The sequence below is a fragment of the Sardina pilchardus genome, chromosome 9 (genome assembly GCF_963854185.1).
Source record: "Sardina pilchardus chromosome 9, fSarPil1.1, whole genome shotgun sequence".
Classification (NCBI taxonomy): domain Eukaryota; kingdom Metazoa; phylum Chordata; class Actinopteri; order Clupeiformes; family Clupeidae; genus Sardina; species Sardina pilchardus.
The window spans coordinates 33850025-33867241 of record NC_085002.1 but is presented as its reverse complement, the minus strand read 5'-3'; the positions used below and the strand labels follow the sequence as shown (position 1 = coordinate 33867241).

At 42.4% G+C, this 17217-nt stretch overlaps 1 protein-coding gene and 1 long non-coding RNA gene across 2 annotated transcripts; one reads left to right on the top strand and one right to left on the bottom strand.

Annotated features, from left to right (window-relative positions):
- Nucleotides 1–817: 817 nt before the first annotated feature.
- On the bottom strand, nucleotides 818–2886 carry LOC134092342 (uncharacterized). The gene is made up of 3 exons (XR_009940207.1): nucleotides 2699–2886; nucleotides 1569–1734; nucleotides 818–1351 (listed from the first exon to the last, which is right to left on the bottom strand). It is a non-coding gene; the product is annotated as an uncharacterized LOC134092342 (long non-coding RNA).
- Nucleotides 2887–12744: 9858 nt separating this feature from the next.
- rbm15b (RNA binding motif protein 15B) lies at nucleotides 12745–16700 on the top strand. Its single transcript, XM_062544841.1, has one exon. The coding sequence runs from the start codon at nucleotides 12961–12963 to the stop codon at nucleotides 15445–15447; it is 2487 nt and encodes an 828-aa protein (XP_062400825.1). The 5' UTR covers nucleotides 12745–12960; the 3' UTR covers nucleotides 15448–16700.
- Nucleotides 16701–17217: the final 517 nt, after the last annotated feature.

Genomic DNA, 17217 nt, shown 5'->3' with positions numbered 1-17217 from the left:
CCACTAATAGTATTGCACCTGATTCATATTGCACATTGTCCCATTAATAGTATTGCACAAGATATTGCATTGTCCCTAGTATTGCACATAATCTCCACATTACACTGACAAAGTATTGCACATTGTCCCCTTGTTAGCCTTGCATGTAGTCCCATATACAGTACAGTATAAGATATTGCATATTGCCCTTATTCCCCTTTGTAGTATTGCACTTTTCCCATATTCCACATGTTTACAGGTTTGTCACAAGTTGTATGTGCAGTGTTTGTGTCTGAACAGAGAGTGAGCTGGGTGAAAGGAGTCTTTGATTCTCTCTGCTCTCTTCTGGCAGCGCTGTGCATACATGTTTTCCATAGAGGGAAGTTCTGTTCTTATGATCCTCTCTGCAGACTTTATAACATGTTGTAGAGCCCTTCTCTCAGCCTGTGTGGTGTTTCTGTACCAGACAGTGGATTGTAGGATAGGCCTACAGTACAATACAATATTTTGGACACAAAAATGCAGCAGTAGTGTTTTCCCTCCACTCCTTTGTGAGTCACAGATCAGCTGGCAAAGCATTACAGTCTCATAATATTGTTTTGCATTTACATTGATCCTCCATCCCTGCAGCACCCTCTCCGATGAAGTAGTCCATAGGCTGACTACAGTCAAATGTCTTTCACTATTCCCAGGCTGTGTATCCCAACAAATTAAAAATATTGATTAATATCCTGGTCATTGAGCAAATGTGTTTAAGGTATATGGAGCATTATGTAATCAGACAGCATAGCTCAAGTTCATACTCAATATGGATTGTTCAATAAAGACACAACAACCATTTATTTGCAAAGTAGCCTAAACTTTATTATAGGACAAACCCAGAAGAGATCAACTTTTTTCATGTTTCATAACAGTTTAAGCACCAAGCATGCATTTTCACAACTTTTGTTAGAGAACAAATGTGCAAATGCGCAATCCTGAAGATTTCGGCCAATACTTTGTTGTAGAACAAACACAGAAGAGAAACTTCTGCAGGCCATGCAAGATAAAATAAATAAAAGTAAAACAAAATCTTGGCCTGTGTGTGTGTTGGTGTGTGTGTGCGTGCGTGCGTGCGTTAGTGTGTGCGTCTGTGTGTTGGTGTGTGCGTGTGCCATGGGAGCTACTTTGGAAATTGTACATCTTGTACCAAGTACCTCCCATAGCCTGTGTTTAAGCACCAAGCATGCATTTTTCCAACTTTTGTTGGCAGAGAACAAATGTGCAATCCTGTAGATTTCAAAGCTACTCTTCCTGGGAAAGGTGAGGCCACAACCGCAGTGGTGGTGACTGCCCTTTCTGCAGCCCAAATTGCATTTGTAGATCACATATTCTGAACAACAAAAGAATAATTAAATAAGAAATAGATAAGATCAAAGATCAAATAGATCAAATAGCCTGCTAACGTTACATGAAACAATTGTGGCAACTTCACTTCATTACTAATAACATTACTTTCAGAACCTTTTGTAATTTCAGAACCAATCCATACAGTTTCATAGAAGACCATGATACAGGGCTAAGGGCTTAACTATCAATCTCAAACATACCTCCATAATGTACCACCGTTTTGAAATGGCTCTGCATGTGCGTTTCCACCCTGGCATAGTCACCCTTGTACTCTGGGCAGAAAGGGCAGTGGAGCAGCGTGCATCCTGGGTCTGAACAACTTCGTAATTGCGGCTTCTGACCGCTAGACAGTATGGAAGAATGTAACTGCAGTGATAGGAAGACATATGGAGAACATTAACTTATTAGAGAACATTATCCAACTTCTGCTAAGATTCTAGTAGTGATCAACTAACAGGCCTCTAAAGTCAAACTGACTATTCATGGATTATCAGGTCCCTTTCCACAGGTGTATACAATCAAGCACCTTGATTATCACCTGTGCAAAGGGACCTGATGAAACCCATGAATTCAAGTCCATTTCCACAGGTGTATTAATCAAGCACCATGCAGTCTGCATTTATAATCAAGGTGCTTGATTGTATACACCTGTGTAAAGGGACCCGATGAAACCCATGAATACAGTATTAGTAATTGTACTGGTCAAACGTTGTAGAACTCCTAGATGTCTTTGTTTTACATGACAACTCTCAATAATTCTTTATGTCAATAGGAACATAACAAATGAACCTTTTGGTTTTTAATTATGGCATCACTCATGTAGCAAAAGCATCACATCATTGCAAGGATCTTCGGCATAGCCAAAACAAATTCAGCTCGATTCAGCTCCACTACAGTCACTCTAATCAGAATTTAGGGTAATTTGGTGTTAACTGTAACCATTTTTGAGGCCGTTTAAAACGCACCAAATCAACAGGCCACCTGTTCACCACTCAACAGCCTCAGAAAATAGTTACAGTTAACCCCAAAGTACCGAATTTAGTTAGGCCTACGTTACGTCTTCACTTTATATGGGTTTAGTTGAAAACAATGTGCGTTGCTGGCATGCTTTTAACGTTACCACATAAACACGATGACTAATTTTATCACGTACCATTTTAAGTAGGCTAGGCCTACATATTTTCATACAAACAAACAAGCAACATATCACAAGCAAACAATCTATTCCTCCGTTCTGCTTACTTTCGCCTTGCTACCCATATTCTAATATAACGCTGGAATTGCTTAAATGGTAGTATAAGACATAGTTATAGATATAGAAGTTACTTACGTTTCATCGGTTTAGCTTCAGTTTCTCTGTTATCGTAGCTTCTGCGTGGCTTCGACGAGGACTTCAGAGGACTTTTACAAACAGACAAAAGGAAGTGAAACTCCGGAAATTAAGGATTTCCCAGAATGCAGTGCAAAGCTCCTTCTGATTGGTTGACTATTCACGACAGGAACGCCTAATTGGGGAGTTTCTTGCCACATATGTAACGCCCATGCCGCAGACCGACCCTCCTCAGTTCGCTCCGTCGTTCTTAAATTTGGTGTTTCTAGAAAAGGTAGTTCAAACTCTCAATCGCAAACAAGGACGCAAAGTTTGGTCGTTTGAACTACTGCCCCTGGGCAGTCGCACCTGTGTCGTACCTTGGGAGTTCCAGTTGGTGATGTCGTCAGTGCAAGATCGCCTGACCAAAAATCACAAGCGCCCAACCAAAAATCACTAAGATGTTGTTTTCTTGTGACTCAATGATTGCGCTATACTGTAGGCTAATATAAATTAAAATACCGTTGGGCTCATTCTTGCTACGTGTGTTACCTTGCGTTCATTTGCGTGTTGGTTTGCGTTTTGGTAGGCTACTGTTATGATATTTACAAACCCTCGAGTCAAGCACACCGTTCATTAGTATAGTGGTTAAGGCAGGTGGCTTATCATCACAACATCGTAGGTTCTTTTCCCGTATGCATCACACATGCTTTTGTTTCTGACTAGTGAAACGTGGAAATAACCCTAATAAGTAATGTCGTGGAACTATTAAACTGATGTCGTGTTCCTGGCCACTCGATGTAAAGCAAAATATATTTAGGGTCTAACCTATTGTTGTGTGTGGTATGCCTGCTCTTACTCAAAAGTGACATGGAGAGGTAAGATGCGAACTTGGGCCGCGCGCGCAATGTACTGACATGCAACAGCTGAACCACCAGACACCGATTTAGTATTGTGATAATTTGTAATTAGTCTAGGCCATATATATTTTGTACAGATATTTTTTAGATATTTCACACAAATAAGTACATATATTGGACAGCTTAAGAAAACTGTTTCATGTGCTTGCATAGGTTTACGTTTTTCCTGATAGCAAAGATAATGCCAGCATAAATCACTTTGGGTTTAAATTAGACACGTCGACACATAGTGGGTGCCTCTCAACATCCCTCCTCGATCCTCGGTCCTCTATCCCATTGTTGCCGCCCCATCATTCAGTGAGGACGAGGATCGAGGAAGGAAAGGAGGATCTATAAAAGACAAGTGATAGGCATCCAGTGACAGAGAATTTCTAGTGGGTGGGGTATTATACGTTGACACTTTTTCCACCAATGAAATGTGCCGCTGCGTCCTCAACAACGTTGTTGGAACAACGGTGTTCGAACACCGGAGGTAGCGAATTGCGACACAAGTACGATGCTTTCTGGAAACAGGTGTAACACTGTCGTTGTTTGATCGCAAGTTGCATCGCACCACGGTGGTTTAACAACGCCGTTGGTAACTCTTCTAGAAACGCACCCCTGGTTGATTCACCTCACTGTGTGTTCACTGTGTGCTGTGTGTTCACTAATTCGGTTAAATTGGGTTAAATGCAGAGAAATGAATTTCCCTCATGGGATCAAAAAAGTATATATTCTATTCTATTCAAATCGAAATGGGAATCAATTTTAAATAAATGTTCAATGGATTTGATGCTGCTGCTCATACAAGATGGCAAAAAAGAGAGGGAAAAAATCCAGTCCGGTATCAGAGACATCGAATCTTCTTTACCTAGCCCTCTGGACCAACAGGTTCCTTTTCATTAAACGATCAGAGAGGAAATACTCAAACTCGAAACCACTATCAAGGAGAAGAATAGTGGTGTTATCGATATGTACTGTATATTCGAGAGGCGACAAGACAACTAGAAACTAGACATTATGAAAGAGTTCACAGTAATCCATTATCTGAACTGACCACTATTTCTCATAACATTTTAATCCATGCCAAAAATTCTGAATGGATTACTGAGGGTGAAATGAAATATACAGTTGAACACCCTGCCTTGGCTACATTTTATTTACTTCCGAAGGTACATAAACCTCCTTTTGATAATCCCCTGGGGCGACCCATTATTTCAGGTAATGGTACACTTACGGAACCAGCGTTCAAGTTTGTTGACTCTTTCATTAAGCCTTTTGATAGGACTCTCCCATCGTTTATTGAGGATAGCCTACTGTGGATGTGTTGAATAGTTTGTCTAGTTTAGGCAATGTTGAGTCCCAATACTTAATTACCGGGACGTTGAGTCCTTGTATACCAACTTTGACCATGAGGAGGGTTAACACGCATTAAAACACTTTATTTCGGAAAGAAATGACACCAGACCTCCTTCGCATGATTATACTGTCCTGATCTAATGGTACTCCTTTCCTCTCACCATTGTCAAAATGTGTGTAGCATGCTTTTTGTTAACACCTCTTTAAATGTGCATTAAATCAATACAATTCTGAAAAGAATGCTGAAAAGATGAAGTTGCTCAGTATTCCTGTGCAATGTGACTTTAAGAGAGCAGTCCATCGCCATTCCCTACAGAATTTGACTGAACTTTAACAATTCTGCACGGAAGATTGGGCGAATATTTCCCAATCTAGGTGTGCAAAGCTATAATAGAGACATATCCAAACAGATTGATGGCTGTAATGAAAGCAAAAGGAAGCTCTACAGAGTATTAAGTCAGGGTATGACGACTTTTCCAACCCTGTTATTCTAGTTTTAATTTTTTATTAATTTTCAGAACAGTTGATTTTTCTTCCCATTATTTTGATGTTGTACAGCTAAATTTGTAAATAAAACTGGTAAAAGATAAAAAAAAAATGGGTTTTGATTTCAGGCTGTGAGACAAAAAACTATTTCAAAAGGGTATGACTTTCTACAGGCAGTATATGTGGGGGATGTTATACTATAGCCTATAGCCTAGGCCTAAGGATTAGGACCAAGCAATACGTACTTGTCCACGTGTACTACTATGCTTATTTGCATGTTGTATTTTTTAAAGGGCTTATGTAGGCCTAGTATGTCTATGTGCCTACATAGGCTGTGGGTTATTCCTGTTTTGGATCAGATTTCCATGTCCCAATGATTTACTCTTATTCTTAATAAAATTAGACAAATATTAATTTTAAAAATCTTTTTTATTATGTTTAGGTGTTTTCTATTGCTTCAAAACACAGATAAATGACCTTTTTTTTTACCTCTCTCTAAGGCACATTTATATGTGGTAGCCTACATTCGTTCAATTCAGCATGTCTTCAATGCAATGTAATCAACTTCCTCAATAAATATAAACTATAAAACTTCAACTTATGCTTTATTGCTTTGACAGACTAGGGTACACTTTCTTTAATCAAGGAAATAAATCTGGTGAAACTAAACTAGTTATAGTATTATATGTCCCTGAAATCCTATTCCTAGACTGTATTTTCTTGCTTCCCAAAAAGGACTACAAATCCATATAGCCATTTGCAGGAAGTGTCAACATTTGTTTTTGAAGGGATTTCAACTGGAAAACTGAGGAAAGCCCCAACAATCACTTTCTCCTTTATTTTTTTCCCAATTTCATATGACACACCTGTTTGAGGCACCCTTAAAGTTCCACCGTGTTAGTGTAGGCCTATGGAAAATGTTTATCGGATAAAATATTTTTAAAATAGTTATTTAAGTTCTGTTCATCTGAGTGTGTGTTAGCTAAATGTAGGGCAATCAGAGCTATAGAGCTAACTTGACTAAAAAAAAAAAACACCCTGTTGGGTTCAACCCTGTTAGGCTACGTAGGCTATGCCAAAGCCATCGATATCTCAAAGTTGCGACACAACCATTCACTCCCGTGTACAAAAAATGGCGGCACATCCGGTATATGTCATGGGTCGTTCAGTAGTTCCTCTCATCTGGGGAATGAATGAATATCTCAGGTGTTATCATAAGACTTTTCTACATGACTTTTCTCTTATGGTCGTATGCATAATAATGCATTTTCAGTGAGTAGGCTAATATATGTATGTGGCAATGCAGTTTTTAATTTTCATTGAGTATTTACCGTAAATAGAAATGTGATCGCTGCTGTCAGTCCCGTATAAACCAGGGACCAAAGGAACTACTGAGACTACCACTAACCACGTGACCGCTCTAACAGTGAAGTCAACGGCTGCCGCAACTTTGAAATATCAATGGAATAGAACAGAATAGAATATATACTTTTTTGATCCCGTGAGGGAAATTCATTTCTCTGCAGTTAACCCAATTTAACCGAATTGGTGAACACACACAGCACACAGTGAGGTGAATCACACACTAACCCAGAGCAGTGAGCTGCCTGCACAACTAGCGGCGCTGGGGGAGCAGTGAGGGGTTAGGTGCCTTGCTCAAGGGCACTTCAGCCGTGGACTGGTCGGGGATCGAACCGGCAACCCTCCGGTCACAAGCCCGAAACCCTAACCAGTAGACCACGGCTGCCCATGGCCTTGGGCTATGCCTATAATAGCCTCAATATAGGCCTAATATTTTCAGCCCCTGAGCTTGGCCAACATAATTTTCTCACATCTTAGCATGGCACTGTTCTGATAAAATGTTAAAAACTTAAAATACAAGAACTTGAATTTTCAGAAAATTGCAAGTGATCAAAGTGATCAAAAACAGGAATCACCCAAATGTAGCCTATACATTAGGCCTAATCCAGCGCGAACTTTATGGGCGCTGCGAGTATGACGAGTGACACTGCCTGTGCTTTTCAATGAAAGCATCCTGTCAGAGAATGTCTAACAAGAGATCCCGCTCATGAAAGAAAATGTGAAAGGGAACATTGGATCAATGATGTCAGACTGTGCCAATTAAAACTTACCGATGAAGGTAATTTATTAACAACATAGGTATTAAGACGTGTATTAATGATAGATAACCTCTGCAACAGCCAACTATGGAACCAAGGGGCTAATTTCTTAGCGGCCAGCCACGCAGTAATGGCGACGCTGTGTTACTTACCTGCGTGAAGCTGGCCCCCCATGTTATTCAAAAATGATTAAAAACACTGTTATTCGTTTGTGCTACGTTTGTGCCGGTTTGTGCCGTAAAAATTATCGTTTGTGCCGTTAAGGGTTTTTAAGTAATTCAACTTTACATTTTCTGGCCAGTGACGTCACTCAGCCCCCCATACATGTCCAAATTTCCCCAAAATGGTCTCAATCGTTTGTGCTACGTTTGTGCTGGTTTGTGCCGTTAAAAGTAACATTTGTGTTGCTATGTTTTTTAAGCTATTCCACTTAATTTGTTACACGCGTGACGTCACCCAGCCCCCCATCAATGTCCAAATCTTCCAAAAATGGTCTCAATCGTTTGTGCTACATGTGTGCTGATTTGTGCCGTTAAAAGAAACATTTGAGCTACTATGTTTTCCACGTTATTATGGTTTATTTATTACTCGCGTGACGTCACCAGCCCCCCATCAATGTCCAAAACTCCCAAAAATGGTCTCAATCGTTTGTGCTACGTTTGTGCTGATTTGTAGCCTGACTCTCGCCAGACCCTTGTAGTTCCGCCATGCTCCACCAGAGGCGTTTCGCTGAGCTCCACACAAGGGTCTGGACGCGAGGGCAATCCAAACCCCTGGGCCAGTGATCAAAAAATAAGCAACCAATCAGGAGCGCCGAAGCGAGTGTTTGATTCAAATAACAATGGCGGCACGCAGCGAGGAGTCTTGTGCTGACATTGATTCTGCTATTTCAACCGTTTTGTCGAATCTATCGAGTATTCATTCTTTAAAAGATTAACAGAGAATAGTTTTGAAGACATTTATTGGTGGCAAGGATGTTTTTACTCTTCTACCGACCGGGTTTGGCAAGAGCTTGAAGAAGCCTAGCACGTCATTCAAGATAACAGGCAAGTGGTTTATCGAATCACATGCGAGGATGTTTTACAAGGACCCGCCTTCAGAAATACATCTCCTATCGAGAAGTCCCAGATCCTTGTGTGAAGCAGACAGCGAACTACAGGATCTGGCGAAAGTCAGGTTAAGGCTGGCTTACATTGCACGATTTTGGTCTGTTTTAACAGTCGGCGACTACATTTCCAAAATCGGGCGGAAATCTTGAGAGTTGTGCTAGAATCGCAGCGCGCTCCCGTCATCTAAATCGTTTAGTGTAAGGTGCCAATCTTAACGGTTTTAAGTCCGTCGGAGGCAGTCTTTCTCTAGTTTTGCCGTTACGACAATATCAAACATGTTTGATATTATCGGAAGTCTTTTCAGTCGTGGCTCATGCAAATAGTGACGTGAACATTAAAAACCAATAGTAACCTCTCGCGAACACGAAAACGGAAGGGGCAAAATAGGCGACAGCTGTTAGCCTGTATGATTACTTGTTATTTCATTTCTTATAATTTATTAGTCGGCTATTCTACGTGACAGAACAACTGTAGCCTATGTCTGTTAGTGATGTCACACTATCAAACAATGCTGCAGAAACGCGAAAGAAATACTTTGATATGAGTAGCCTATCATGTGAGTTCCTGTTGATGATGACGTATAGCCTAGTGCACGATGGAAATAATTTGAAGGAATCTAGCAGCAGTCTTGTAAATAGTGACCACAGTCTTTGCAAAATCCTAATCTGAGACTGGCTTGTGACTAGTCTGTGACTAAAAACTCTATGAATTGTCTTTAGATGTGAGAGGGTCTGAGACTGTAGTCTTTCAAAAATCTTTTCCAAATCTTTGCAAAGTCTGGCAATGTAAGGTAGGCTTTAGCTGATTTGTGCCGTAAAGAAAATAACATTTGTTCAGCTATGCTTTTTAAGTAATCACGCTTTGTTACAGGCGTGACGTCATTCAGTCCCATTCATCGTCCAAATCTCCTCAAAATAGTTGCGCTCGTTTGTGCTACGTGCGTGCTGATCTATTTCATTAAATGTTTGTGTTGCCTACTATGTAGAGGTTAGCCAGGGGGCTTGTCCAGCAGTTTTAGCTTATGCTAGACATCACCCAGCCCCATCAATGTCCTTATCGATTTACGGTGCTACCCTCTTTACTTGGCTGTTTCTGCTGCCCAGAATTTTATACACCAGTTGCTGGTGCGTAACGTCAGAATTGCTGTAACCAGAATTAACTGGTGGCCTTGGAGACGACTTCAAGTAGCTGCCTAAATGCTGCTTGTGTGCGGGCAGTGCGCAACGCTCTGTCATTTTGATGCATAGGCCAAACAAAAACTTTTGCTTATTTTAGAGAATATTGTAATATTTGTTTCGTGGTCGGAGGAGGAGTCAAATCACACACAGACAGGGAGTCACGTTTACAATTTATTTAAAGTTGACACACACAACCCAACCTCCCGAATGCACCCACCCTGCATTCATCCACACACAACCGACCAAAAACAGCCCTCTCTATGGCGGAGTTATGCTAGGGGAAGGGACTGGCCATTAACCCCGGCCTGGGGCTAACTATGCCCGCACACACACGCACAACACACACACACACACACACACACACACACACACACACACACACACACACACACACACACACACACACACACACACACACACACACACACACACACACACACACACACACACACACACACACACACACACACACACACACACACACACACACACACACACAGGCCTGTTAGTTCGGGGAGTCCCAGTTGCCACAGCTAGCCCACAGAGTTCAGGTAATCCACAGTAGCGATAGAGTCTAGCCTGATAAACCAGCCTAGCAGTTGGCGCTGGTTTTCCAGGCTAGATAGAGTCCACAAGTAGCCACAGTTAGCTCACAGAGTTCAGGTAGCAGTAATCCACAGTAGCGATAGCAATTCTGACGTTACGCACCAGCAACTGGTGTATAAAATTCTGGGCAGCAGAAACAGCCAAGTAAAGAGGGTAGCACCGTAAATCGATAAGGACATTGATGGGGCTGGGTGATGTCTAGCATAAGCTAAAACTGCTGGACAAGCCCCCTGGCTAACCTCTACATAGTAGGCAACACAAACATTTAATGAAATAGATCAGCACGCACGTAGCACAAACGAGCGCAACTATTTTGAGGAGATTTGGACGCTGAATGGGACTGAATGACGTCACGCCTGTAACAAAGCGTGATTAGGCTACTTAAAAAGCATAGCTGAACAAATGTTATTTTTTTTTACGGCACAAATCAGCACAAACGTAGCACAAACGATTGAGACCATTTTTGGGAGTTTTGGACATTGATGGGGGGCTGGTGACGTCACGCGAGTAAATAAACCATAATAACGTGGAAAACATAGTAGCACAAATGTTTCTTTTAACGGCACAAATCAGCACACATGTAGCACAAACGATTGAGACCATTTTTGGAAGATTTGGACATTGATGGGGGGCTGGGTGACGTCACGCGTGTAACAAATTAAGTGGAATAGCTTAAAAAACATAGCAACACAAATGTTACTTTTAACGGCACAAACCAGCACAAACGTAGCACAAACGATTGAGACCATTTTGGGGAAATTTGGACATGTATGGGGGGCTGAGTGACGTCACTGGCCAGAAAATGTAAAGTTGAATTACTTAAAAACCCTTAACGGCACAAACGATCATTTTTACGGCACAAACCGGCACAAACGTAGCACAAACGAATAACAGTGTTTTTAATCATTTTTGAATAACATAGGGGGCCAGCTTCACGCAGGTGTGTTACTTCCGTGTTTCGCTGGATTAGTGTATAGCCCATAGGGAGGGAAAGTGAAAACCAGCGCCCCAAGTGGTTGCGTTCCTATCGAAGAGCAGCTCCAATGTTAAGTCCCATAGACCGACTTTTCAAATAAATACTACGCAGCTATACCAGCGATCTTATCCACCAAAAATATTTTTCAGTCTGTATACTGTAATAATCTACTAACTGTGAAAATAGCAGACCCTATTTCGCCTTATTTAAAAAAACCGTAATTGCTCGTTTCATTTCATAAATGGACTACAACTTCAAGTGACGTGACACCCTTCGACAACGTTACTGACCTAGCATGGCTTGTTTATTAGCCTGTTAGCTAGTTGGTTAGATAGTAGACAATCACACTTACTGCCAGCTCTTGTGTGAGTAGGAGCACAACACAAGTTATCCCAACATAAAGGTAATTACCACGCGGTTTACATCGCTCTCTGTTGTTACAAAAATATGATAAGCCAGTTATGCAAATTGCCGTTTTGATCAGTTGGAGATGAAGCGCCCAAACTGGTGACGTCAAATGCTACTGTAGCTAGCTACTGTAGTTCGTTATCACCATGTTACAGACAAACTCAAAACAATTAAACTGACCCTAAAAAATAAAGTATGCCCACTAGAAGCAATAGAGCTGACCTAAATGCATAGCATACTGAAGGCATTTAACTAACTTCCCATAGTGGGCCGAGATATATTTTTTCTAAAAGAAAATACCATCCACTCCCGCTAGCCTCTAGGAACGCAACCACCAGATGGCGATGAGATTACTTTCCCTATGACATGTTGTAGGCCTAGCCTAGGCCTACATGTAGGCTATTCTTTGAATGTTTATAAACATAAATGTTTTTTGCAATACTACATGTACTTGTTAATGTAGCCTACAGAGTTTTAACATCTACTGAAGTCAAAGTCTTGTGTCTACTTGATGAGGAAGTGGTCTCTCAGCTGCTTCAGCTCAGTGAAGCTGTCCAACAATGCCCTTTGAATCCTTTCCTAGGCTGATCAGTCAATAAAACTGATGATTCTGATTTTGATTGTTTGAGAAATTGACTAACATTATCTTACATGTTGTAGGTCCTAACCTTAGCTACACATTAGAAACACCACTTAAATTATCCGGGATAAAGTTCCAAATAGATCGTGTGTTATTATAAACTATGTGTTGTTCTAATTTCGGCTTTTGTGGAGCGAAATCGTAACCAGTGGTAAAGGGTAGTCATGGGTTTCATTGAAAACCTGTATTTTAGCCTCTTAGGAAGTGATGTCATATCCCTCCGACGACGTCTGCTCACATCTCCTTCCTCAACCAAGAGCGCGCGCACACATTTGCTATTGTTCAAGATGGCGGATTGAATAAGATCTCGAGGATGCTAATACGTTGTCAATGTGTTTGTGTCGATTACATCGCCTTACTGGCCATTTCATGGTGGCACTCCCGCTACATTTTTTCCGATTGGCGCACAAGACGAAATTGATGTGAACGTGTCGTTACATTGGAGGGATTGCGTGCAAACATTGTTTTAAATTCGCACGGGAAAGTTGAGCATCGCCTAAAAATGAAAAGACAAGCCGAGCGAGACTCAAGTCCTGCAAGAGCAATATCAAAGAGAATAAGGGAGAGAGAACGAGAAGAGAGCCGTAGAGATGATGGACCCACGTCGCTTGCTGTGTCGCTTGCAGATACCAGATGTTATCATAAGCATCAGGCACGGAGCAGGAGCAGGGAGCGAGAGAAGCCACGGCTGCGTGAGGAGAGGAGTGCTGTCGGGGATTTACTGCATCGCGCTCATCATGAAATTGGTTTGCTCGGTCGCCCACCTCTGCGAACTGCATCTGTGATAGGTAAATCATCCGCCGAATTGTTAGGTGGCCGAACGACAGCCGGGCTAGAATACAAAACATTACTGATTAGCAACCTCGGATCACAGCTGTCTGACGAACATGTGGAAGACGGCTTATTTCACGAGTTTAAAAAGTTCGGAGATGTCAGTGTGAAGCTGTCACATACTCCGGAGCTGGGTCGTGTTGCTTATGTGAACTTCAGACACACAGAGAACGCACGAGAGGCAAGGCACATGAAAGCCAGGTTAATATTGTATGATCGCCCACTCAAAGTGGAGCCCATGTATATGAGGCGACGCAGCTGCACGCCGCCTGATGTCGGGTATGTGCCCCTACATAGTGTCTACCAGTACAGACAAAGGTCCCTTTCCCCAGGGGCTGGTGTTAGAGATACAAGACCCCGACATTACCCAGTTGATGGATTGGGCCTCAGCAGAGAGCGTGAGCGAGTCTTGGATTACTACAATGTGTTGGATGAACGAGGACGTCCTTACACTTACCAAGTACCAGATGAGGACTTAAAGCCAGAGGATGACCAGCGTGCTACCAGAAACCTCTTCATTGGTAATTTGGAACACAGTGTGTCAGAGGTTGAGCTGAGACAAGGTTTTGATAAATATGGCATAATAGAGGAGGTGGTGATAAAGCGACCCGCGCGAGGCCAGGGAGGAGCCTATGCCTTCCTCAAGTTCCAGAACCTAGACATGGCACATCGAGCTAAACTAGCAATGCAAGGACGTGTCATTGGAGGCAATGCTGTGAAGATTGGCTATGGTAAGGCAAACCCTACAACACGTCTGTGGGTTGGGGGTCTTGGACCTAACATTTCTCTTGCCGCATTGGCACGCGAGTTTGACCGCTTTGGCAGCATCCGCACCATTGACTATGTGAAAGGTGATAACTTTGCCTATGTTCAGTATGAGAGCCTAGATGCTGCACAGGCTGCCTGTACACAAATGAGGGGTTTTCCTCTGGGTGGGCCCAGCCGGCGGCTCCGTGTGGACTTTGCCAAAGCTGAGGATTCTCCCCGTGGATACCCTCAGCAATACCAACCAGGCCTGCCAGCTCATTATGAGCACCTGGCAGATAACTACAGCCACCACCGAAGCCTAGAGCGGGAGCTGAGGGTACGAGGGCACTCTCCCACTCATCCACTATTTTCTGAACGAGAACGTCCCCTGGTGGCTGAGAAAGATTGGAGTCCCCCCAAAAGCTCGGAGCGGCGGACGGCAGCAGTGGAGGTGTTTGGTCGCACTCGTGCACGCAGCAGAAGCCGTAGCAGGGAACGCTGGGTAAAGGACCGGGATATGGAGCGAGGAGGAGGAAAGAGCTGGGAAGAGAGACGCAAACGCCGTAGTCAATCCAGTGAGAGGCCCTTCGATGACCGGGAGCGTTCTAAAACCAGAGCATCTGGCAGTGGCAGCCAGGTGTCACCAGAGGACAGCCCAGAACGAGCATGCACACGACTTCCAGACTCCACTTCTGAGCCTAAGGAAGAGTCACCTGAAGCGGTGCTCCATTCTCCAAACCAGCAAATCAGCAAAGACAGCTATGAGCCTTCAGCCACACACAAAAAACACCCCACACTGCTTGAACGAAAGCTATGTGATGGTGAGACTGATGCTGACTCGCAGACAGAGAAGAACCAGAAACCTACAGGCACACTGTTTGAACTTGCACAGTCTCTTAGCCAGGTTTGGCATGGATCATTGGTGTTGAAAAACAGTTGCTTTCCCACTTACATGTACCTGCTGGAGGGGAGCTCTGTTTTTGCGCTAACCTTGCTGCGGGACCCTGCAGCTAACAAGCCCACCAGCACTGGCCAATTGAAGATCGCCCAGCGTCTGCGGTTGGACCAGCCCAAGCTGGATGAGGTAATGCGTCGCATTCATCTGGGTGGACCAGAGGGCTATACTGTGCTGCTGGCCCTTCAAGCCCCTATGGAGAGAGAGCTCCTCCCTACTGAACCTGGCCTACAGAAGCGACTGCTAAGAAACCTGGTGACATACCTCAGAAACAAACAGGCAGCAGGCGTCATCAGCCTGCCGTTGGGAGGGTCCAAAGAGGGAGAGGGTGGGGGCATGTTGTATGCTTTCCCACCATGTGACTTTGCCCAGCAATACCTGAAGAATGCCATCAGGATTTCAGGCAAAGTGGAGGAGGAACACTTAGTCATTGTGATTGTGAAAGATACTATTTAACAATATTGTCTTAGTATGTTTTTTTTTAGGTGAGGCAGAGGAGACAAAACCCTTCAGCCATGAAAAATCCAAATAGACAGAAGAGTCCGTATTCTTCAGAGAAACCTACAGCCTCGGTGTAAGGATCTGCTTGTCCTACAGCTGCCCGTTTGAATCGGTTGCATTTTACATGACTGACGGGTATTTGCAGACTGTAGTGAAGATGGTGATTTGTCATCTCACATGTATTTTGAAAATATGTTGTCTGTGAAACCTAAAGGCTGTTTGTTAATTTTTACCTTTTTTTGTAATTAGTGGTCCAGTACTTGATCCATCAAGTAAAAGTTGTATTTTATAATGCAAGAGGGCATTTTTGAGAGGTATTTTTGACTGATCCAGTTTTAATGGATGTCTGTCGGGAAGTGACTGACTGTGAATGGTGTTTCTTCTGGATCTAATCAATGTTGCTATATTGCTCTATATCACAGCCACACACCCTGTATAACTTCACTGACTTCTTTTGATTATATGTTTGTATGTACTGAGCAAGGAACAGCCTTATGGAACTGTCTGCTTTTGGGCCACAAGAAACTGTTGAAGTAATCTTAAAGTAGACAGGCAAGGGATTTTCTCTCAAAGGCCCTTATCTACCTCTGCAATATTGTTGTATCTTGCAGTTGTTTTATTGGTGTGATCATTCTTCAAGGCAGGAATGAGAATTTTTACATTGTTACATTTATTCCGGGGTCTTCTAGTGTCCAATTGTACAAATATTCAGTGGCAATATTGATCATTACTGCCTCCACTGTATCCTGCAAATCTGGTCAATCAGGAAGAAAAAGAAACAAACTTGTTTTTGTAGGTTTGAGCTCACTTAACCTGAAGTGTCTCTAATTTCCACAGCTATTATCAAGATTTAATAATTATGATGATCTTTTAACCATTTTTGATTTCCTCAGGAATATAATGTTAACTAAAAGTTTAACATGTTGGAAACTACACTACGATCCCAAGAGTGTGTAATTCAGAAAACTATTCTGGACGAATTATACCCCTCTAGTGTGTAAAAAGTTTTTGCTGTAGAATTGACATTGCTCACATTCCTCTTTCAATTGCACAAAATGCTTATTGAAACTTGTTCTTATTATTGTTGAACTCTACAAAGGGAAACTCTACAAACACTCCATTCTAATACAAAGCATTCTGATATTTTAAGTCATTATAAACTATGCTGTATGCAAAATGTCAAGTAAACACTATGTCATTGTGTTAAACTGTCTCCTCATTTTTATTGGTTTGTAAAATGGGATGTAGGTAGGCCCGAGTTGAAGCTTCCAGCAGCCACTAGAGGATTGTCTGAGATGGTAAATACATTGGATTGACCTACAAAGGCCTGAACACCCTAACCACCCTAAAGGCACTATACCGTGACAACACATGCTGGGTTGTCCTTACAAAAAGAACTATGGTTCACGTGACAAACAGCAGCTTTTCTATGCAGTGCACTAATGTTTTATGTACAGTATAACTAAGCACAGTGCTTCTGCAGTAGCATGGATATATCCACTCTGCCTTGTTCTGCAGTGAAGAGCAGTACTAGTGTAATGTGTTTTTCATGTCTAAAATATTGCATTTCCTGCCTAACGGGCAAGTCATCCAAAACAACCGGTTTGACAGTTATTGTTGGTGTAGCCTAGGCCAATTATGCATTGCAGGCTCCTAGCCTGGCTAACGCCACCATGAATGAAATTGCGCGTAATATAAGGGAATGCCCTGCAGGCTATATACTAT